At 41.7% G+C, this 23,746-nt stretch overlaps 1 protein-coding gene across 1 annotated transcript in view; it reads right to left on the bottom strand.

Annotated features, from left to right (window-relative positions):
* The window catches only part of PELI2 (pellino E3 ubiquitin protein ligase family member 2), a 197,092-nt gene that overhangs the window by 128,324 nt on the left and 45,022 nt on the right, over positions 1–23,746 (bottom strand). The window contains exon 2 of the mRNA XM_025919632.2: positions 13,632–13,761. Coding sequence (XP_025775417.1) covers positions 13,632–13,761 — 130 coding nt within the window. The remainder of the gene's footprint in view (positions 1–13,631; positions 13,762–23,746) is intronic.

The raw sequence follows: 23,746 nt of genomic DNA on the forward strand, positions 1-23,746 counted from the left end.
ACCCTCCCTCCAAAGGTTAGGACTTCTTTTCAGCTACACAGAATTTATTTTGATGTACCTTATACTACTTGCCGTTCTAAGTACCACTTCAAACCAACCAGCTACTAAACGCAAGCCTTCATCATTGTGCCTTTTGTAGAGAGAGCTCTCTCTGCAGAGAACTGGATTCCAGACTGGACAGATTATCCTAACAGCGCCAGTAATCCTTGAGTTGACAAAGCAACTTCCACTTTTATTAATAAATATAACATTCATTGCAGCATTCCTAGTTCAGAAATAAACGGGATTTTCCAAGCCACACTCCCAGGAGGTGAGAGACTCAGGGGCTTGGTTCCCGTCCTTCAGATCACTCTCCACCTGCTACCTGCAGCAACACACTCCTTATCCCGGAGCCTGGGCACCACAGCTGGCTTCGTGACCTGAGGCCACTTTTACTGGGCTTCTCTGCACTTCAAGTCCCTCCTGTGTAAAATGGAGTCAGAGGGCATAAGGGTCTTTCCAATGTTCACTTTCCATGTTTTTAAAAAGAAAAGTTACAGCAAAAGATTCTCTCCCTCCATGGAAAGACAGGATGGGTATAAGTGCCTGAATCAGTCATAATTCCAGAAAGTCTGAGTAAAGGCATAATTGGAAGGACCAATGCAAGTATTCTCCCACACTGACATGTTAAAAGCACCTATTTAATAAACATGTGCTTTAAGGACAACACAAATTAAATCTGATTTTTCTAACTAATACATGAATCAAGTCAATAGTAAAATTATTATGGATCAGTAAAGCAGATAATTACACTGATAATTAAGTTATTGGGTGAAGTCAAGCTTTCCAACAAACTGCTCCAACACTCTGGATCCAAGAGAACTGAAGAAAGAAAAGAAAACAAAACCTCTTTTCCGCCCCAGTTCCCTGATGGCTCCCCAGCCTTTCTTTCCCCCCAGTACAAAGTCAAGGGCTGCTCAGCAAAACAAGGTACTCTGTATTTAATTTCCCACAATGGGGGCGCCTGGATGGCTCAGCTGGTTAAGTGTCCCACTTTGGCTCAGGTCACGATCTCACAGTTTGGTTCCTGAGTTCGAGCCCCGCATCCGGCTCTGTGCTTAGAGCCTGGAGCCTGCTTCGGATTCTGTCTCCACCTGTCTGCCCGTCCCCTGCTCGTGCTCTTTCTCAAAACTGGATAAAACTTAAAAAAATTTAATTTCCCACAATGGTATTGTAAGTTTTCTCACACTGCTGGAACGAATTACCACAAGCTACAAACACAGATTTGTTTTCTCAGACATGCTGTTCTAGAGGCTTGCCTCGTTTCTCTGCCCAAGCCTGAAGAGGCCAAAAATCAAGGGGCCACTAGGGCTATGTTCCTCTGTGAGGTTCTAGGGAAGATGGTTTCCAGGGACATTTCAGGCTGTTAGCAGAATGGAGTTCCATGTGACTATAGGGCAGAGGTCCCCATTTCCCAACTGCTCCTACCAGAGCTATTCTCAGCTTCTAGAGGGGGGCCCACATTCCTTGGCTCACAGGCCCTGCCCCCATCTTCAAAGAAAGGAATGTGGAGTCCTGCCTGTGCTTCAAAATCCCCAGCCCCTTCTTCCTGCACACTTCTGGCAGTCTTTGACCTACGTCTTCCACCTTGAAGGACTATTGTGATTATCTTGGACTATGGGGCAGGCCCAACGTAACCCCCCTATTTTAAGTTCCCAGACTTCAATTCCATCTGCAAGGTCCCCTTTGCCATATGAGAGAACACATTCTCAGCTCCCAGACATCAAGGCATGGACATCTTTGATGGGGAGGGAGCATTCTCTACCAACCAAATCATAAATACATAGAAGACAGAAATGTATCTTTTGCAAGAAAACAGTAATTCTGCCCACACCACACAGCGGAGATTTAGCCTAAATATCCATGAACAGAAAAGACCGCAGCAATGACCTTGTGATGATTCTGAACAGACACGAAAAAGCCCATTTGTTGTTAGTGCTTGAAGTGATGAAAACGTATGTTAGGATTTGAGAAAACAAAAATGTTGGGGTCAAACTACAATAGCAGAAACCAAGAAAAATGTGATATTCTGAATCAACTTCAACTTTCTGGGATTATTCACCACGAATCATACCTCAAAGTTTAATTTTAAAAATACCATAAAATATCTTAAAACCCACCCGAAAGCCTCTCACACAAATCGGAATGGAGAAATGGTGATAATTATTCCCTTTCAGATCTTCAACCAGCACAGGTCAAACTGCCTAGTTTAAACACAGCAGTAGAGATGTCAACATGTAGGGGATTTGAAAGAAAATGTACTTAAATAAGAAAGTCTACTGTTTACTTTGTGCGCAGAAATCAAAGCTAAACCCAAAAAGGGCAAAGAACAGCTCCCAAATTGCAATGGCAAAACCATCAAAAAGCTTAGAAAACCATAAAAGTATTGGTTACCCAAAATTTATAGAAATATAGCAGTTAAGGGGCTCCTGGGTGGCTCAGTCAGTTGAGGGTCCGACTTCAGCTCAGGTCATGGTCTTGCAGTTTGTGAGTTCAAGCCCTGCATCGGGCTCTGGGCTGACAGCTCCGAGCCTGGAGCCTGCTTCAGATTCCGTCTCTCTCTCTCTCTCTCTCTCTCTCGCTCTCTCGCTGCCCCTCCCTTGCTCACACTCTCTCTCCCTCTTAAAAATAAACGTTAAAAAAAAATTTTTAAAAGAAATATAGCAGTTAATAATCAATTCTTGCTGTTAAAACTCAAGCTATATAACACATAAAATGAGATAATCACCTAGATATATGTATAAAAATTATTCATGTCAGGAGTGATAATATTTAACAATAGGATTTATAATAAGTATGTAAGCCAAAAATTTTAAAACATCCCATGGTCTGAATAATATGAACTATATATGGTATAAAACTGTTCCCAAGTGATGCAAGCTGGAGTGCCAATCATTCAACAAACCATGCTAATGTATTTCCAAGTCATCTGTTAATTGTTAGAAATTACTGGTGTGATCCTTTATTTGATATAACTGTCACAACTAAGCCATGTCTGAGCTAGGATTCAATAGAACTAAACTCTTCCAATAACATCCCCCATTCAATTGAAAGCCAACAAGTAAATAGAGTCTTGATATAGAGATACCTTCTATTGAACTAGTATCAATTAAGCTCAATATTTTCCTAGCCCCAATACTGTAATTTTTTAAGTGTTATTTTTTTAATGTTTATTCATTTTTGAAGGACAGAGAGACAGAGCACAAGCAGGGGTGGGGCAGAGAGAGAGGAGGACACAGAATCTGAGGCAGGCTCCAGGTTCTGAGCTGTCAGCACAGAGCCTGATGTGGGGCTTGAACCCACGACCGCGAGATCATGACCTGAGCCGAAGTCTGACGCTTAACTGACTGAGCCACCCAGGTGCCCCACCCAGTACTGTAATTTTTGTGTTCACTATTTCTATTATTACCTAAGCCACGAAAACCACTTATTGGGCTGTCCTATTCAATTACTTAGCTTCATTTTACAAAATTTTGTTCACCTTCAATCTATGTGCTTTGAAAACATCAGTTGGTCAAACTCCAAAGATAACTGTTCATTATATTCCTCAGATTTATCAAGTAAGTGTATTTTCATGTAACTTGGATAATTTAATAGTTTTTCTCTTAGAATATTTTGATTTTAAGTTTGTTTCCCTAATATTCTCTGCTTCTCCATCACAGGCTTCTCTATTTGGTTTTATATATTCTATCACTTACTTGTCAAGTAAAAATATCCATTTTAATAACTGAAATTTTTTCTCTTCTAAAACCGAAGAAATAAGAATGGTTAGAATGGCATGTAATAAAGCCAAATCTCTAAAGTATTTAATCATCTAAATGCTATCTCACGGTTCCTATTAAAGCGAATATTCAGGTCTTTGATTTCCAAAGTGACTTTTGTGTCAATAATGCCACAAGCTGCCCATCTCACTGAAACCATGTTTCTTGAATGACAGTAAAGTTTAATATATTTCAGACTTGGCTCCTTCCCAGCTCCATGAAATCAAAAGTCATCACCTATCTTCAAAGTCTTGAACACCATATTTTAAGCAAATTTTTAAATCATTTCTATGTGAAATGGTTTGAGCCTTGTCAATAATGACTGGAATTTTACTGCCCTGATTTAGGAGTTTTACAAGAAGCTGTTCTCATCTAATTCATGTTTTGTAAGAATCAAGACCATAACTTTAAACTGCCATGGTACATTCAGGTAAGAGCTATTTTTTGAAGTCTCAATAAACACTAAATCAGAGTATTATTTTAAACTATGAAGTATGTTGTTGGTATCTCAAATATTTTTTCCTTTCCTTTAACAATACTCTGATTTTTTTGAAGTTATTTCCATTTCTTTGAAACTTATGCTTATATTTTTCCAGTTCTGAGATACATTTGACATATAACATTAAGGCATACAATACGTGAATTTGATACCCTTATATATTGCAAAATGATGCAACCATATCCTTAGCTGATGCCTCCATCATGTCACATACTTACCATTTCTTTTTTGTGGTAAGAACAGTTAAGATCTACTCTTAGCTTTCAAGTTTATAAAAGTTTTATTAACTATAATCATCATGCTATACTTAAGATCCTCAAACCTTATTCAAATTATAACTGGAGGTGTGTAAGTGTTCATATACTTTGACAAGCATCTCCCCATACCCTCAATCCCTTGGCCTCTGATCCCATCATTCCAGTCTGTTTCTAGGAGTTCAGGTGTTTAGATTTGAGATATATATATATATATCTATATATAGACATATATAGATATATATATATATATATAGACATATATATATATATATATATATATATATATATATATATATATATATATATATATGATCGGTAGTATTGAGCTTTCTCTCTGACTTATTTACTTAGCATGATGTCCTCAAGGTCCATCTATGTTGTCGTAAATAGAGGATGTCCTTTCTCATGGCTGAATGATATTACATTGTATATACATATACAGTTGGGCCTTCAACACAGGTTTGAACTGTGAGGTTCCACTTACAGAGATTCTTTTTCATATGGTAAAGTCCTGTATATGTAGTTTCTCTTCCTTAGGATTTTCTTAACCTTTTCTTTTCTCCAATTTACTTTTAAGAAGACAGTATATAATACATATAACGTACAACCTAGGTGTTAATTGACTGTTTATGTTATCGGTATGACTTCCAGTCAACACTAGGCTATCAGTATTTAGGAGGAGTGAAAAATTCTATGAAGGTTTTCAACTGTGTTGGTGGTGGTGGGGGTGGTTAGTACTCCCAACAGCCATGTTGTTCAAGGGTCAACTGTGTACCTTATCTTTATAAACCACTCGAACTGCTGACAGGCACTTAGGCTGATCCCATATTTGGGGTATTCTGAAGAGTGCGGCAATGAACACGAGGGTGCAGGTATCTCCTAGAAACGCTGTTTTCGTTTCCTTTGGATATACACCCAGAAGTGGAATTGCTGGATCACATGGTAATTCTATTTTTAACATGAGAAACTTCCATATTGTTTTCCACAGTGGCTACACCAATCTACATTCCCACCAATGGGGGAATTTACATTCCCAGTGTGTGAGCGTTCCCTTTTCTTCACATCTTCACCAACACTTACCTCTCATCTTTATGATATCCATTTTAACAGGCATAAGGTGATGTTTCATTGTGGTTTTGATTTGCATTTCCTTGATCATTAGTGTCCTTGAGCACCATTTCATGTGGCTGTTGGCCATTTGGAGGTCTCCTCTGAAAAAAGGTCTATTCAAATGCTGTGCCCATTTTTTTTTAATCAGACTGTTTTGTTATCAAGTTGTAGGAGTTCCTTTGGATGTTAGACTTTGGATATTAACTCCTTATCAGATACAGGATTTGTAAATATTTTCTCCTACTCTTGAGATTGCTTCTCCATTTTGTTGACCATTTCCTTTGCTGTGCAGAAGCTTTTTAGCATAGTGTAGTGCCACTCATTTATTTTTGCTTTTGTTGCCTTTGCTTTTGGTGTCAAGAAATCATCGCCAAGACCGAAGTCAAGGAGCTTATTCCCTATATTTGACTCTAGGAGTTTATGGTTTTAAGTCTTATACTCAAGCCTTTAATCCACTTTGAGTTGATTTTTGTGTATGATATATGACAGGGGACCAGTTTCATTCTTTCGCATGTGGCTGTCCAGTTTTTCCAAAACATTTTATTGAAAAGACCAGCTTTCCCCCTTTAATTACTCTTGGCTCCTTTGTCACAAATAGACCATATACGTGTAGGTTTATTTCCGGACTCTCTATTCTGTTCCATTGACCTACATGTATGTTTTTATGGCAATACCATCCTGTTTTGATCACTATAAGGTTTGTGATATGGTTTGAAATCAGGAAGCATATCTCCAGCTTTGTTCTTCCTCCTCAAGATTGCCTTGGCTATTCAGGGTCTTGTGTGGTTCCATACAAATTGTTTATTCTACTTCTCTGAAAATTACTGTTGGAATTCTGATAGTACTGCTTTGGCTAGTATGGTCATCAATGTTAGCTTATGCTCATGGGTTAGAATTATTCTTTCCATTTGTGTCTTCAATTTCTTTCATCAACATTTTATAGTTTTCAGTGAACACATCTTTCACCTCCTTGGTTAAACCTATTCCTATTTTTTCTTCCTGATGCAACTGTAAATGAAATTGTTTTGATACCTTCATTTGTTACTGATTCTTGTATATTGATTCTATGTATCGCAACTTTACTGATTCATCTTCGTTCTAACAGTTTTTGGTGTAATCTTCAGGGTTTTCTATGTATATATAATGTCATCTGCAAATAGATCATTTAATTCTTCCTTCCCAGTTTGGGAGACTATTTCTTTTCCTTGCCTAATTGCTCTGCCTAGGACTTCTAGTACGATATTCAATAAAAGGATCCTGAGTGGGCATCCTTGTCTTACTCCTGACCTTAGAGGAAAAGCTTTCAGTTTTTCAGTTGACTATGAGATTAGCTGTGGGCTTGCCACATGTGACCTTTATTATGTTGAGGTACATTTCTCTGTAGCCAATTTGTTGCACATTTTTAGTCATAAATGGATGTTGATTTTTTGGTTTTTTTCCCCTTAATCTTTGAGATCATCCTGCAACTTTAATTTCCTATTGTTAACGTAGTTTATTTGCTGATTTGCAAAAGTTGAATCATTCATTCTTGCATCCCAGGAATAAATCCCACTTGATCATGGTGCATGATCTTTTTACTGTACTGAATTCATTGACATTTTGAGAATTTTTACATCTGTGTTCATCAGGGATATTGCCGTGTAATTTTCTTCTCTTATAGTGTCTTTGTCTGGTTTTGGTATCAGGGTAATGCTGGCCTTGTAAAAAGGAGTTTGAAAGTATTCCCTCAATTTTTTGGAAGAATTTGAGAAGAATGGTTATAAAGTCCCCTTTAAATGTTTGGTAGAATTCAGCAGTGAAGTCATCTGGTCTTTACTTTCAATTAGCAATCAAACCCCTCCACAATCTCCTTAATAGTAACTGGCCTGTCCAGATTTTCTATTTCTTCACGATTCTGTCTCAGGCTGTATTTCTAGGAATGTATCCATTTCTCCTATGTTGATCAATTTGTTGGCAAATATTTGTTCATGCTAATCTCTTATTATCCTTTTTATTTCTGGGGTAGCAATTGTAATGTCTTCCTAATTTTGAGTCATCATTTCTTGGGGAGTCTAAAGATCTATCTTTATCTTTTCAAAACACTAGCTATTAGTTTGGTTGATCGTTTGTCTTTTTTCTATTTGTTTTGGCTCTGATCTTTGCTATTTCTTCCCTTCTACTGACTTTGGGCTTAGCTTGTTGTTCCATTTCTAGTTCACTGAGGTATAGGGTCAGGTTGCTTGTATTTATATTTTGTTAAAATAATTAAGCTGTATTCCCTTCTGTAAGTACAAACTATTTTAGGTTTATATTCCTGTATAGTACACAAAGATATTCTAGGCTGCGGTGGATTACTAGTTTTTTTTTTTTTCAGATTCAGAATGTTCATGTTGATGTGATCTAGAAGGATAAAACTTACCCACACCTTGTTGCTCCTGTACAATAAAATGAAATTCTTGAACTTATAAACATCAAAACACCAGACGCCATGAAACTCAAGAATAGTCCGTTAACAATGAAAGAACACAAAGTTTAAAAAAAAAAAAAAAAAAAAAAACAACCCACTAGTTAAAAGCTGCATTAAATAGTCTGAGGATAATGATACACAGATGACTCCTATGGCACAGATGTCTGCGGCTTCCTAATAATTGCACAGCAGAGAAATGCCACCCACGGCACCAAGACCCAGGCTGTACAGACAGGATTTCAAGAGCAGACCCCACTACAGCCTACAAAATTAGCTTGAACGAATGAGTTACACTGCACTTTATATTACCACTTCTCATATTACTACTGTATTATTCATGGATACGGAAGAGTGTTAGCATCAACCAGGAGGGCCACTGCAGTGTGAACAACCCAAGAACAGTCCTGGCCGCAACAATCACATGAAACAGTTCTTGCTTTAACACTGTCACTTGGAGACCTTTGATATTTTTCCATTCTGAAACATGCCAACTGGAACAAAATGATACTCTGTTACTTTTAAGAAGTAAAAATGCCCAAAACAGGAGATTTCAACAAAGCATAGCCTAGAAGGGAAAACCACGATGAAGAGTTTTCCTCTGTGATGTTGCTAAATTTAAACCATGTTGCTACCAAAATAGTCACCACCACCACGACCCTATTTACCGATTAATTAAGAGCAAAACAGTTGTCCCACAACCTTAAAAGGAAATGAACAAAAATGGACTTAAATTCTTAGTCCTATTATATCATGTCCTCTACTTAAAAAAAAAAAAAAAAAAAAAAAAAAAAAGAGGAAACAGTGAAGGGTGTTAAGTTTATTTTGAGAGAGAGAGAGGCAGCAGAGAGGGAGGGAGACAGAGAATCCCAAGCAGGTTCCACATGGTCAGTGCAGAGCCTGACACGGTGCTAGAACTCACGAACCATGAGATCTGAGATCATGAGAACCTGAGCCAAAATCAAGAGTTGGATACTTCACCAACTGAGTCACCCAGGCACCCCTCAATGTTTCCTTTAACAAAAAAACCCAAATCTCTGCTCCAGATCTCTCTGCTCTCCTGGCTAACTCCTCCTAACCCCTCACCTCCAAGCTCAGGTGCCATGCCCTCAGAGGCCCTTCCCTGTCTACCCAAACCAAGCTCTTGCCCCCCCCGCCCCCCGCCCGCTGTCCTCACAGCTCCATCGTCTTTTCCTGCACTGCACTTCCCACAACATGCAGTTAGCATGTATTCACATGAGAACTTAGTGTCTGCCTCCTCACTAGACAATGTACTTCATGCAGACAAGGTTTGCACACTGCAGTATATCCAATACCTAGCATGATGCCTGGCCATAGAAAAGTGCTAAATATTTTTTGAATAAATGAACAGTGAATAAATTGCTAAATGCCAAAAGCAAAACAAGACTTTCGGTTTTCTTTGAACACGTTATATATTAGGTGAAGTATCTTGGAGTATTACTATTTCAAGAGCAAATACGCACACAAATAGAGATTACACAGAGATTACACAACAGTAGCACATATTTACCGTCCTGATCTGACTTTGCTTGGACTGTGGCATGCATGGAAGACGGAGACCCCATTCTCCAGCAGCCACTACCATCAACAAAAGGGTACATCCTGATACGCCACTGGGCTGTGGGGCAGAAGGAAGAAACAACATGGAATGTGAGCACTTGGCCTCTTGACTAACAATGGTAACCACAACTACCCTTTAAGATCTCCTGTTTACAGCTCCAATCAAAGATGACCCTTTCACTGCCAGTATTGCACAATCAAATTTCAGGGCAGATAAACCACTGATGATTCAGGTCAAACAGCTTTTGTCAAGTTTACCACAGACCCTGGCATTCTGGCAGGAAATGGGGTGAGCAAGAGGGAAGAAAACGCAATACAGGAGGGCCTGGGAAGGGCCCAGAGGCAAGGACTCACCAGGAGGGGTAACCGGCAGGTACCTGAGAAAGGAGATCCAGGGTAAAGTCGACACATAACTGGAAAAGCCAAGCAGACCAACAACCATGACAAGAGTAAGGACAGGCTAAAGGGCTAGAGGTCTTGAGATCAGGTAAGAAAGCCTATTTATTCACAGGTAGAATGAACTGGAGGGTATGGTCACCTTCAAGTGACAATGGACTACAAAGTGCACCATATCAGTGGGAAAAGTGCAAGTGATGGTCAAATTGGAAGAGGTAAAATATTATGACCCATGGAGGCCAATGCACGGTTTAGCAAAGATCAGGGAGAAACAGATGGGACTAGGTACTAAGTCAATGGAATATGCAGAAGAGTGGACTGCAGGTCAGGGAGGTCAGGAGAAGCAGGGTAATCAGCAGCTTACATCAAAGTAGACCTAAGGAACAGACTAGGGGCGCCTGGGTGGGTCAGTCGGTTGAGCGTCCAACTTCGGCTCAGGTCATGATCTCGCAGTCTGTGAGTTCAAGCCCCGCATCGGGCTCTGTGCTGACAGCTCGGAGCCTGGAGCCTGCTTTAGATTCTGTGTCTCCTTCCCTCTCTGCCCATCCCCCACTTGTGCTCTGTCTCTCACTCTGTCAAAAATAAGTAAACATTAAAAAAAAAAAAAAAAAGAACACATTGAAATGGAAACAGAAGGAAATCATTTTAAGTCCAATAAACTTGGAGAGATGGAAGAAAGGAAAAAGGCCATACCTGTGAAAAAACAGCATTCAGTTAAGGTGAGGCAGGAGGAGACACATTTGAAGCAAAGGTTAAATATGTAAGAGACTTTGTCTAGGGGTCAACAGAGCAGGTGGGAGGAGAGGCAGGCACAGCTGACCAGAAGTGAGAGTTTGAGAGGGAACAGGAGTGAGAAATTTGTGAGCAAGGTGCTAGGCTCAGGTAGGGCGGAATACCGTGCATGAGGCCCTCATTGTACAGATACCAGGATGAGTAACATGCATAAGCAAAAGGCAGTAAGGGCTAGGTGATCAGCTCAGTGTGTCTGATCTACTCATCTCCCTTAGTCATAGCTGACTGACCCCGGCCAGGCCTCTCAGATTCCCTTTCCTGACAATTACAAACCTCTAAAAGAGACAGAAGGTAGCTGGAGACAAGTCACTTTACAACCCCCGTTAAACAAGACCCACATTAACTCTTGTTCATACTCAGCAGAGCGGTTCCTATCCTAATCTTTAATAATTTCTCCAGTTTTGCTTTTTTTTTAAGCCACAATCATTTGTTGCTTATAACAGAAGTATCTTGTCTGATTCAGCATGGCTCCTGCCTATAGCCAACTCATTCATTTTATATATGAGGAAACAGAGGCTCTGAGAATGTATGATTTTCCCAGGTTACAAGACAAAGTTCCAATTTCCTCTTACTACTAGTAATGTAGACCATAAACACAGATTGAGACAGACAACTACCAAAAGATTCAGAATTTAAATAACTTCGGGTAAAATTCAGTTATAAAAAGTAAAACCTTTATGAAAAGTTAAACCTGGAGCACATGGAAGTAGGTAGTGAATAAAGAAAAAGCCAGTGATCTTCCGATAGTAGCTACTGGAAGATCTATTTGATATTCCAGCCATATTTCATATTCTATCATAACATGAAGCCTGAGGTGGCGCCTGGGTGGCTCAGTCGGTTAAGCGTCCGACTTCGGCTCAGGTCATGATCTCATGGTTCATGGGTTCATGGTTCATGAGCCCCGCATTGGGCTCTGTGCTGACAGCTCAGAGCCTGGAGCCTGTTTCAGATTCTGTGTCTCCCTCTCTCTCTCTGCCCCTCCCCCACTCGCAATCTGTCTCCGTCTCTAAAATAAACAATAAAAAATTTTAAAAACTGAAGCCTGAGTAATCAAAGATTTCCATACATTTTCTTAAATATGTAAATCCATGGTATCAATATAAAATCTAAGATTAAGGAAAGTAAAGTTACTGAGCTAGAGGAAGATCAACACACAGACAAATGGAAGGACCGGGTCTATAATATCAGAACTTTTTTGGCTTAAAAACTCTTGTCTTTAACAGTCTCTTATGGTTTGCCTCCCTCCCTGTTTTTATATTATTTTCCTCTGAAACACAGAGAACAAACTGAGGGTTGCTGGAGGGGAGGTAAGCAGGGGGATGGGCCTAAATGGGCAGTAAGGAGGGCACTTGTGATGAGCACTGGGTACTGTATCTAAGGGATGAATCACTGAATCTACTCCTGAAACCAATACTATACTGTATGTTAACTAATTTGAATGTAAACAAATGAGTTAGAAAAAAAACTTTGGTCTTGGTATCCTCCAAATATTTTTGCACTATAAAATACTTCTCATACTCATTAGCCTTCCAAGATTCTGTTATTTCACTTCCTCCTTTTCTCAGCATCTTTGTAAATCTGACTTCTTTTGTTTTCCTTATCGAGTGTCCTTCCCTTCATAAAACCTACTTTATTTCCCCTTCTCTGGCCAAGTTTGGCTGCTAAATAGTTATCTTTCCTGTTTTCCTGGTTGTTTCATATTTTCAGATCTAGCCATTCCCTCATTAATACAAGACAATCTTAACTGGTACATTCTAGCAAACTTTTTTCACGGCACTGCTTCAGAAACTCCTTCAGCAACAGGAGGTCTTTTAATAAAAAACATTAACAAAGGTCATCTGTTTCTAAGACTGAGTATCAAAACCACACGTACTTCCACGAAGCTTTTCGATTCTCTCTGACCCATGGGTTTTCAGTAAAAATGGCAATCAAGTCGTATTTATTCCAGATGGTCCAAACGCATTATGATAAATATGTATTAGCCAATGCACCATATAGAAATTTCAGGTAAATCCAATTTTGCTAGAAAAAGAAACTATATTACACGTTAAATAATTGAATTAAAAGAAATAACTGTCCTATCTAAACAAGTAGAATATATTACCCAGAATGGAAACTCAGGTTTCTCCCCATTTATAGATCAGAAAATCATAGAAAAATTAACATTTTATAGACTTCAAAGCTATGAGAAGAGATATAGTAAACGTCCTATGGCACTTAGCTCTGTTTACTTCCAATCTTTCTAATAATGACCCAAATTCCAGGTACATGTAGATTGTATAAAAACAGCTAGTGCTCAATAAATAGAAGGAAAAGGACAAATCTTAGTGAGGTTCACGAAGACTTAACACAAAAACTAAGGAACATCATTTATCTTTCAATACAACTATTCTAAAGTGACGTATGTTGGTTCCACTATATCCCAAGCAGTGATCCATCAGGGGGTAGCGGGATGGGAGGGTCTGCCCACCTCACCACTCAGGGGACATGTGGCAATGTGTGGAGACCTGTTTGGTTGTCCTAACAGGGGATGGGAGTGGGGATGTGCTATTGGCATCCAGTGGGTCAAAGCCAGGGATGTGGCTAAACATACAATATATAGGACAGCCCTTAACCACAAAGAATTATCTGGCCTAAATGACTGAGAAACTGCCCCACAGAGAAAAGAGACTGAAAGAAAAGAGCAGTGATGACAAGAAGTACCAAAAGTCACCATCTGCCAAGGCCTTCCCAATTCTGTAGGAACCACCTACCTTGGACGCTTGTGGCGTGGATATCACATGGACCGTGCTGGGTTTGACTCCATTAGCCTTTGGCCGCTTATAGAGAGCAAATCTGCTTTTCCTCCGGCCGCGGTCTCCATTAGGTAAAGCACCATTGTACCTATAAACAAAGATGAAAGAGTTCATTTCCTTGTAGATTTTTAAAGTTTTAAGAATAAAGGATGGAAAAAGGGGAGAGACAGGGATGGTCATAAAAAGCTGCCCACTAAACACCCCATAGAAGGAACGGGCTGTAAAACAGACTTCAGCTGTAATGAAATTCAAATCACTTCCAGAAACTTAATTTAAGGGTGATGTACAAAGTAATTATAGGTTTCCTATTCTATAAAGTCAGACTCTTCAAATCTTTTTGGAAAGAGACAGTATAAATAAGCAAATGAGAATTCTGCAGAGGCTGTATTAGAGCTGGCTCAATTTAGCAAGTGTTGTTCTAATGGACCCCAGAGAAACACTCAAGAAATATTTTTAAATGAACTAGTTAGAAAATAGCATACTAATTAAACCTCATCTCTCACTCCCAAATCATGTTAATGTCTTTAGGATCTTTATTTGTAAGACCAAATTTAGTTACTTGCAGTCTTAAGAGTTCTGAATTCTCTACATTCATTCCCATTGCTATTCGAACCGTATACGGTCAGGTAGGCAAAAATACTTGTGAAATCCTATTTTATGTTTGTCACAAGAGGGCTGCCCGTAAAGAGGCCCGGAAATAAAAAAAGAGGAGTTTTAGTCCAAACTGTCAAATAACTTAAAAAGTCATCTGGAAAACAATGTTCTTAATGTAGCTCTCCCACATTAATACCTAAAGTTAATACCAGTGTTTAAAAGAAATGCAGGGGGCACCTGGGAGGCTCAGTCAGTTAAGCATCCACCTCTTGGTTTCAGCTCAGGTCATGATCTCATGGTTCATGGGACAGAGCCCCAAATAGGGCTCCGTGCTGACAGCACAGAGCCTCCTTGGGATTCTCTCTCTCCCTCTCCCTGACTCACGTTCTCTCTCAAAATAAACAAACTTAAAAAAAAAAAAATGCAGGACTGCAGTTAGTGATTCGGCTTTCAGTTCTACTTCTAACTTGATTAATAGGTCTCTGTAAGTTCTGACCAAGGTCTCATGTTGCCACACTGACATGACTATTCTCCATCTCCTTCTTTGGAGAAGTTCCTTTAAAGAAGAGAATAGAAAGAAGGGAAGGGAATCTTTTGAGTTTTACATATATAGGACAGCTCCTTCAGAACACCAAAGTCAGGGATAGCACATCTAGTGGCTCGTTCCTCTCCTCCAAGTCTTACCTCTGTCTCTGTTGAGCCCCACCCAGAAGTACCTGGTGGCCAGTATGGCAAAGGGGACATCAGGCTCACTAACAGTAAGAGTTGGAACAAAGGGGTTTTTTGTTACAATTTGGTAGCTACAGTTTGAGGATGGATTTAAATTATCACTCGAAGTTATTCCTGCTGTGTTTTTAATCTGTTCCCATTTCCATCACAAAGAAACACGCGCTACATAAAAGTGTCTCCAGAATACAGAGATGATTTATTTCCAGTCTCCTTTTTCTGAGGCAAGATCAAAACATACATTGTTTTCTTACACGTGTTTGTGATTGCTACTTTAATGAATGTACCCATAAGAAAACCACCATTATAAACCCACTTTGCTTTAACATATTTCCCAATCACTTAAATCAAGATGAATATTTTGTACTAAGAGAAACATGTGGAAATCAATTAAAGCTACTAGGGCTCTCAACAACTTAGAGGAACATTTTCACCACTGAAGCCTCAAGGCAAATGGTACAGGATCTGGCTGGATTTCCCGGGCCCCGTCGAGTCTCCCCAGCTCTCTACTGCATCTTTTAAGTGCACACTAAACCTAGCAAGAGCGTGTCAGATGCTTCTTGGGGATCCACTCACCACCACACTCCCTCCTCAGGCATCCATCCCTTAACTCCCTAAGGTGAGCCCGAGCACCACGCGTGAGTGAAATGGCCAGGCCGGCACCCTCCCCACCACACTGTCGCTGAATGGCTGGAGGTGGACAGCTGGCCCACATTGACAATGACCTTCTCATCCCAGAAAACACAACACTGACCCTGAGACACACCCAGCCAGTCTCTGCGGATGTCCAGGGCTGCAAAATCGAAGTGCACAAACTGTGGGGATGTCACAATGTGTCACATGATGAAGCAGCAGAGAAGTGAGGAATGAAGCAGATGAACGGAGACAAGCAACAACAAGAGATAGAGAGAGGATCCTTAGGACTTCTAGTGACCCAGATGCACGCTGACCCTTGTTCACGAAATTCTTCCTAGTTTCGGCTAACTCAGGTTGGTTTCTGCTACCTACAACCCCAAAGTCCTATCTACCATAAAGGGGAGGATAAACCCACAAAAACCAGACGTGTCATCTTACCATACGCAGAAATGTTTACATTGCCCAAGCATGATACCTGTAGGTTAAGCAAATAGTAAGCCAGCCTACACACAGGTTACCTACTTACTCAATCCATCTAGACCATGCTCAGTAACAAATCCTACTGGAAATCGGAGGGATTTCCTATTGGAAATAGGGTCCCAATGAGACAAGTTTCTAATTAGATTAAGCTACATGGCATTATGAATACTGAATGAATGACCAAGTACTAGAGCTACAGTGATGAGTATCAGTTTCCTTGTCTTCAGATCTCTCCACTTAAAAGCAAAGAAAGGCATAAAAACAAGTGTGATAAGGTATGTAAACAACAAGATGCACTAGGGCACAAAGCACGTGGGAGGAGGCATGAGGGGAAAGTTGCATGGAGGATACAATGCTTGAATGGCCTTTTTTGTTTGCTAAAATTTATTTATTTTGAGAGAGAAAGAGAACATGAGTGGGAAGAGGGGCTGGGAAGAGGGGCAGGGAAGAGAGAGAGGGAGAGAGAGAATCCCAAGCAGGCTCTGTACTGTCAGCACAGCACCCAATGCAGGGCTCGAACCCACAAGCCGTGAGAGCATGACCTGAGCTGAAACCAAGAGTCAGACACTTAACTGACTGAGCCAGGCAGGAGCCCCAATGCTTGAATGGCCTTGAAATGTGAACAACACTACAGGGGGAAGGTGGGGCAATACTATATACAAGGACAAGGAGTATAGGCAGTTCATTACTGTGAAAGCAAAGAGTTCAAGGGAAGAGAAGTAGTGGGGCGGCAGTGGGGGGGGGGGGCAGGTAAAAGGCAGGGGCCAGGTTATACAACAGCCTGGCACTCAATAAGGGGCATGGCTTTTTACCCTAAGGGGAATGGGGAGCTGGTAAGATTAAGCAAAGGACTAACACAATTGGATATAAAGTCATCGCTAGGGCAGCACAGCGCAGGATGGACAGCCAGACCGGACTCAAGATGACCAGACAGCAGAAGAAGCCTTCCCCATATGGGAAGTGGAGCGGGTCACATAGTGGCCCCCAAGTCAATGGGACCATGTCCCAGACCTTTGAAAAAAGGGTCTTTGCAGATGTAGTTAAAGCCCTGGAGATGAAATCATCCTAGGTCACTGGAGGGCCCTGAACCCAAGAACAAGCATTTTCATAAAGAGACACACAGGGGAAGAGACAGAGAAGACCATGGGAACATGAAGGCAGAGACTGGGGCTAGACCCTCACAAACCAAGAAATGCCTGGAGCCTCCAGGAAGCAGGAAGAAGCAAGGAAAGATCCTGCCCCCCACCCCCACCCCCCGGGCTCCTGGAGGCAGTATGGCCTTGCCTGCACCATGACTCCAGACTTGAGGCCTCCAGAACTGGGAGAATAAATTCTGCCCCCTTGAGCCACCACGTTGGTCAGAATTTGTCCTGATAGCCACAGGAAACTTTAACGGCCTAAACCCAAGCAGCAAGGAAAGGAACTGGAGGATTAGACAAAGCTTGCAGAGAGTTGTTTTCAGTGCTAAGTCAGCATGAGAATCACCAGGGAAGCTTTACAAACCTAGGCACACCTAGGTCTCAAGAGATGCTGAGTCGGCAGTTCTGGTACAGGGCTCCAGGTGTGCACACTGTCCAAGTTCACTTGGGGACGTGCACTTGCAGCCATAGTTGAGCTCCTTGGTTCTGAAGACGAGTATCAATAGTATTTGGAGACCCATTTGGCTGCACAGAGGGAGGGACAGAGAAAGGTAATGGCATACAGGCTTCTGGCCTAGGCCAGGGGGATGGCATTATTAGGAAGACAAACAGGAATTACAGGGGTATCCCGGGAAAGACATGAAGGAGGCAAGAGAAGTTACAGTGTTTAATCAGTTAAAAGGCCAGTTCATAGAACAGAAATGTACTTCCATGATCTGGAACAGACTGGGTCATTGGTGACCTCACCCATCTTCAGAGTAAACAAGTAACAACACAAGCCAGCCCCTAGACCCTGGGTCTCCCTCCGAGCCCCCCCTCCCATACCACCTTCTCCTAACAGCCAAGAGAGCTCCTCACCCACTGCCCTGCTTCTAGTGCTCATAGACTCTTCAATCCGCTATCATTTGACTTTGCCCCAAATCTAAAAGTACATTTGGGGATACCTGGGTGGCTCAGCCGGTTAAGTGTCCGACTCTTGGCTTTGATTCAGGTCATGATCTCACAGTTCATGAGTTTGAGCCCTGCATCTGGCTCTGTGCTGACAGTGTGGAGCCTGCTTGGGATTCTCTGTCTCCCTCTCTCTGTCCCTCCCCCCACGCTCTCGCACATGTCCTTTCTCTCAGATAAATAAACATAAAAAAATAAAAGTACGTTTGGTCATGTGTCATGCCACCACCCTACTCAACCCCCGCCCCCACTCCAAGAGTCTCCCACTGGCTTTTGTATCAGAGTGGCAGATCAGAGATGAACACAGATGCCCATGACTTCTCCCAGTGAGAGATGAGTCTAGTTCCCCCCTCCCTACACCTGTGCTGGTCTGCGCTGGTAAGGGACCTGCTTCCCAATAGGATGTAGAGGAAGTGATGTTCTGAGATTTCCCAAGCCAGGTCTGAAAAAGCCTCACAGCTTCTGCCTGGGTCTTTTGTGAGCCTTGAGCCGCCATGGAAGAGACCTGGGACCACCATGCTGGGCAGGCCACACGTAGGGGCTCCAGTCAGCAGTCTCAGCAGAGCCCATCCTTCCAACCACCCAGTTAAGGTGCCAGTCACATGAATGAAGCAGCCTTGGACCTTCCAGACCAGACCATCCCTCAGCTGACGATCACCAAGGGCTACCGAATGGGGCAGAAAAACTGCCCAGCTGAGCACTGCCTAAATTCCTGACCCACAGAACGGTGCAATAAATAAGATGGTGGTTGTATCAAGCCAGTGAGTTGGGGGTAGTTGGTTACACTACAACAAGCCCCAATACTCCCTTCTCCCTCCTCACAGCCTCTCTTTCATCCCCTGATCTGTCAAGCATGGTCACCTCCTCCTGAACACCATCACAGAATCTTCCCCTCCTACTTCCTGCCTCCCCATCCAGACCAGGGAACATCAAGTCCGTCCCCACCACCTGGTACACCGCACAGGGCTCACAGGCACTGAAACCCACCCAGGGTTACTACGTGACAAGACACGACCATCTTCTGTGTAACAGAGTAGAGCTAAAGACGTGATTCTGCCTACAAAGGCAAAAGGCTTCTTTCCAAGAAAGAAGGGCAGAATATTCCCTGGCCTGGCAAGCTCTTCAGCCAGTCAGTTTGTAGAAAGAATATTTCCAAGTACTGCTGACACACCTGTTTTAGCTGCTTAACAGGGGCATTTTGATTCAAATCCACAAGTCGCTTTTCAAGCTTCCCATTAAAAAAAAAAAAAATTCTGGAGACTTTAAAAACATCCACTTATTTAGTAAGCGTGTGATGAAAACTTAACTCTTCACATACGCAGAGCAAATAGTTGGTCTTAACAGTAAAAGTATTTGGATGCTGTGAAGGACAATGAAAACCCTGTTTAAGAAGCCTCACAAATTGAGGGTTTTCCCTGGATTAAGATTCAGAGTTCGCATGTTTTCCGTAGTAAGCGCACAGCAAATGCTTTGTGCCAAGAAACTCAGTGAGGGAGGTGTTATTACTCCCAGTGGACAGAATGGTTGAAACACAAACTTGCACAGCTAGGAAAGGACAGGCTGAACCTGAATCCACACCTACTTTTGTCTGACTCCAAGCGTCATTCCTTCCGGTAGCTACCGACAATTTTTAAATTCAAGGCATTTCCTGGCACACAACACAAAGATGCAGTCTTAAGATGCCTACCACCTAAAAATGCATTCGTCAAAAAGAATTTTCTATGGGAAATGGCAAGAGACATGTGCTAGAGGCTACCAGTTACATTTTGGAGGCATCACGTTTGATCTCGACCAGCCTGAGCTCAGAGCAGCGTCCACGCGGAAACGGGGAAGAAGATGTGGGGTACACAAGTGGAGGCATCATGAGCATTACAGAACCACATTCCAGAAGCAGCACGGCTTCCCACTGCAGCCTGAACGTTCTGCCCTCCCTCGAAAGCAACATTTCTGTCACTTGCACAGATCAATCACAAGCAACTACTACAACCAAAGTAGGCTGTACAACGCAGATGAACACGTCAGTGACCCCACAGATGAGAGACATGAAGGCAGGGCACACAGTCTGATAAACTCTTGCACTGTGGCACCTGCTTCGACAGAGCACACACTAACTCACCATGAGAGTGAATGCACCAGTGGAACTGTAAGAAAATGCACATAAACCAATTAAATGCCTGACACCAGCCTGACATTATTAGGGCCTCGCTCATTATTTCATCTGTCATAACGCATCTGGATTTGCCTTGCCCGAATGAACTTTATATATAAAGCCCTGGGACCCAACAGCGTTTATTTCTCTGTGCCTAACAAATATGTAGGGTTACATAAATAGATGTTCATTTCTAGCCAGAGAACTAATTATGACAGCACTGGAACAGTGTATCCCCTCTGGTGATAACCTGCTGCTTTTTAAACATCAGTTCATTCAGAAAATCTTCCTGGGCTTGGCCTTAAAATGAGAATTTTCAACGCCCCACTTCTGGCTGGAAAGGGTCTTTGCCTCAAGTAGCTACTTAACGTTCAATCAATATGAAACGAATATGTTCACTCAAGACTGCATCCCGGGTAGTACCTGGGGGAGGGAGGGCGGGAGGGGGAGTCAGGCCTCAGGGCCAGAGCCTAAGGGGCTAAGGGTACTAACCCTTAAGGTACTTGCCTCTTAACAGAGTCAGGCAAAGGCAGACAAGGTAACAGAATTAGAAAATACTGACAAACGCTGCTGAAATTGAGTTAGAAAACAATGGGAAAAAATGAATCCAAACATTAAGTTTTGAACCTGGACAGTGACAGGTCTTGCCACGCCCTACACATGGGATGGGACTCATGGAACCTTTAACGGTTGTCTGCTATAGCTGACCTGTGTGATGGCACAGGTTCATCTTCCATTTTTCCTACACCGTTTTGGTGGATGCTTTTGAGAAGTTTCCTTTTTAATGTTTTAATTTTTTTTAATGTTTATTTTTGAGAGAGCCGAGCAGGAGAGGTGCAGAGAGAGAGGGAGACACAGAATCTGAAGCAGACTCCAGCCTCTCAGCTGTCAGCACAGAGCCCTAAGCAGGACTTGAACTCATGAACCATGAGATCGTGACCTGAGCCGAGGTCAGATGCTTAACCAACTAAGCCACCCAGGCGCCCTGAGAAGTTTCCTTTTCATATGCATAGGCCTCTTCAACTCCACGTGGTCCCTTCAAACTGAGGAGGGGCTCAATGAAACAGTCACCACATTAGTGTGGAGATAGTGATGGGGGTGCAGGGATCACCAGCAATTCCAGCTGCAACCCTTTTCCCATCCTGTGCTGTGAACTTACTGAAGATGGGCCTGTTCCTTCAGCTATGAAGACAGCAACACAAAATTACAAATTTTAAAAAGATTCCTAAGCCTCTTTCAAGCGTTTCAAGTACATAAGGGCACAGAAAGCATTACACCCAACTAAAATACCGTCCTCTTGTCTAAGGAAGGTGACTGTTTCAGCCATTACAGACACGACTGTCTTTTATGGCCGCCACAGTTCCAAAAGCCTCCCAAATCTTCGCGACAGCTATATTTTCAGAGGTTGCCTTTTCTTATCTGGAGGTGTTTTAACTTCCACATACCAAAATATTTCCCAAAGTGAAACATTAAAAAGTTTTTTATAACAGGAACACACTACTACCCCCACACCAGGAGGTTTTTAGGCTGTTCTTCCTGGGTCTGTACACCCACACGCCCCTCGCAGCAAGAAGTACGGGGACGGCCATCCTGGCCCTGCATCTAATCCCACAGGGGACTTTGCACAAGTCCTGGAACTTCTCAGAACCTCACTTTCCTTCCCCATAATGTAGGAAGGCAGAACATTCTATGGTTTGGATTCTGCTGCAGCGTGCTAGGAGAGGAGCTCAGGAGAGGCATGGCCCCAGCCCCCCTGTGCCATCACTCTTTCTTGCATCCATCCCATTCCTGTGGACTCTAGAAGGTCACCCCTCCCTACATGCTTCCTCCTCCAACCGGGCCATTCAAAAGCAACCAACGTGCACAGCAAATCCAGTCTACCTAAAAAATAATATTCTTTTCATAAACCATTCCTTTATCATTTCATACTTAGCCATTTGCTCCTTTGAGGTATTTCTCCTCCCTTTTTCATCAAATTGGTTAAATCCACAAGTTGTATTTCTTTTTGTTTTTTTTTTTTTACTGTATTGAATCTTTGACTGTTAAGTATTGCTGGGGGGCCAACAGCAGAACATTTTTCACTGAATAAAGATACGCAAAATGTTGGGAATAGGGAAAACTTGTTACTCTTACAAGATCTAAGACTACTTCTTTTATTCGGTCATTGGCTCCAACAGTCCAAACACCTCCAATTAAATATCTATTAATCTTACTGCTTTACAGAGAATCAACTGTTTAACTTATAGGTGAGAATTAAAGTATTACTCTTCAGTGATTTGATCTCTAACAGAGAAAAGATCACAAAGAGGGAAAAAAAAGTGTGGCAAAAAATGGATTTGATATAGTATAATTTGAGATATTGTACAATTTGAGAACCAGGTAAAGATTCATCTTATTCTTGAATGAGTACCATCTTACATTCTACACCCCTTTACGTATTTCGCCATTTTGGAAAAACAGATTAAATCCCAAACGTTCATTCTTCATCACTTTAACATTTGTTTATTTTAGCCTCTCGTCACCTAAATTAAGATGATCAGGTGCATAAATTGTACATGGTAGACATGAAACAAGACACGCCCTTAGCCATGACTTTATAGCTCCAGTTAACTGCCTTGCCCTGGACGTGGGGTTGGGCCATGTGACTTGCTCTGGCCAATGAATGTTAACAAATGTGATGCAAGCAGGGGCTTGAGATGTGCTTGGTACTTGAGATTATCTTCTGGCATCTCTGACATGGCCATAGGAAGACTATGTCCCAGCCAGCCTGCCAAGGAGAAGGAGAGACACTTGGAGGAGATCCAAACCACATATATGCAGCATGAAGCAAAGCCACTCCATCACTGCCTAAAGCAGAGCTGTCTCAACCAACCCACGGATTCATGAGAATAAATAATTATTGTTTTAAAAGGCCCAGAGTTTGGGGATGACCTGTTACACAGCATTATATGGCAAAAATGAAATGATGTTCTGAACTTCGAAAGCAAATTAAGTAGCTCCCTCAGTACCTAAAGACTTTGGGCTAAAGACACATAAACCATCAAATACATGCCCAAAGTTTTATATATAAAGACTCTCTCATTCTGAAGGAAGATTAGAATTCCAAATGTGTCCCTTTTTAAATTAAGAAAAAAAAATTTTTTTAATGTATACTTTTTAATGAGGGGAATGAAATATCAAATTCTAGGTCTTCAATAAATTATGTCAATCAAAAGCTGTGGTCCCTCAAGTCAGCTACATGTGTACATAAAGATCTTAGTCTCTAAAATTCAAATTTAGACATAAAAGAATTAGGATAAAATTACTATCTGGCAGAGCACTGATTCTTTTAAATCTGTTCATATACAACTTCCACCATAGTAAGAGCCCTCTAAAAAGTGAACATCTCAAACGTTGCCTAA

Source organism: Puma concolor, chromosome B3, assembly GCF_028749965.1.
Source record: "Puma concolor isolate L17-30 chromosome B3, mPumCon1.1.hap2, whole genome shotgun sequence".
Taxonomy (NCBI): Eukaryota; Metazoa; Chordata; class Mammalia; order Carnivora; family Felidae; genus Puma; species Puma concolor.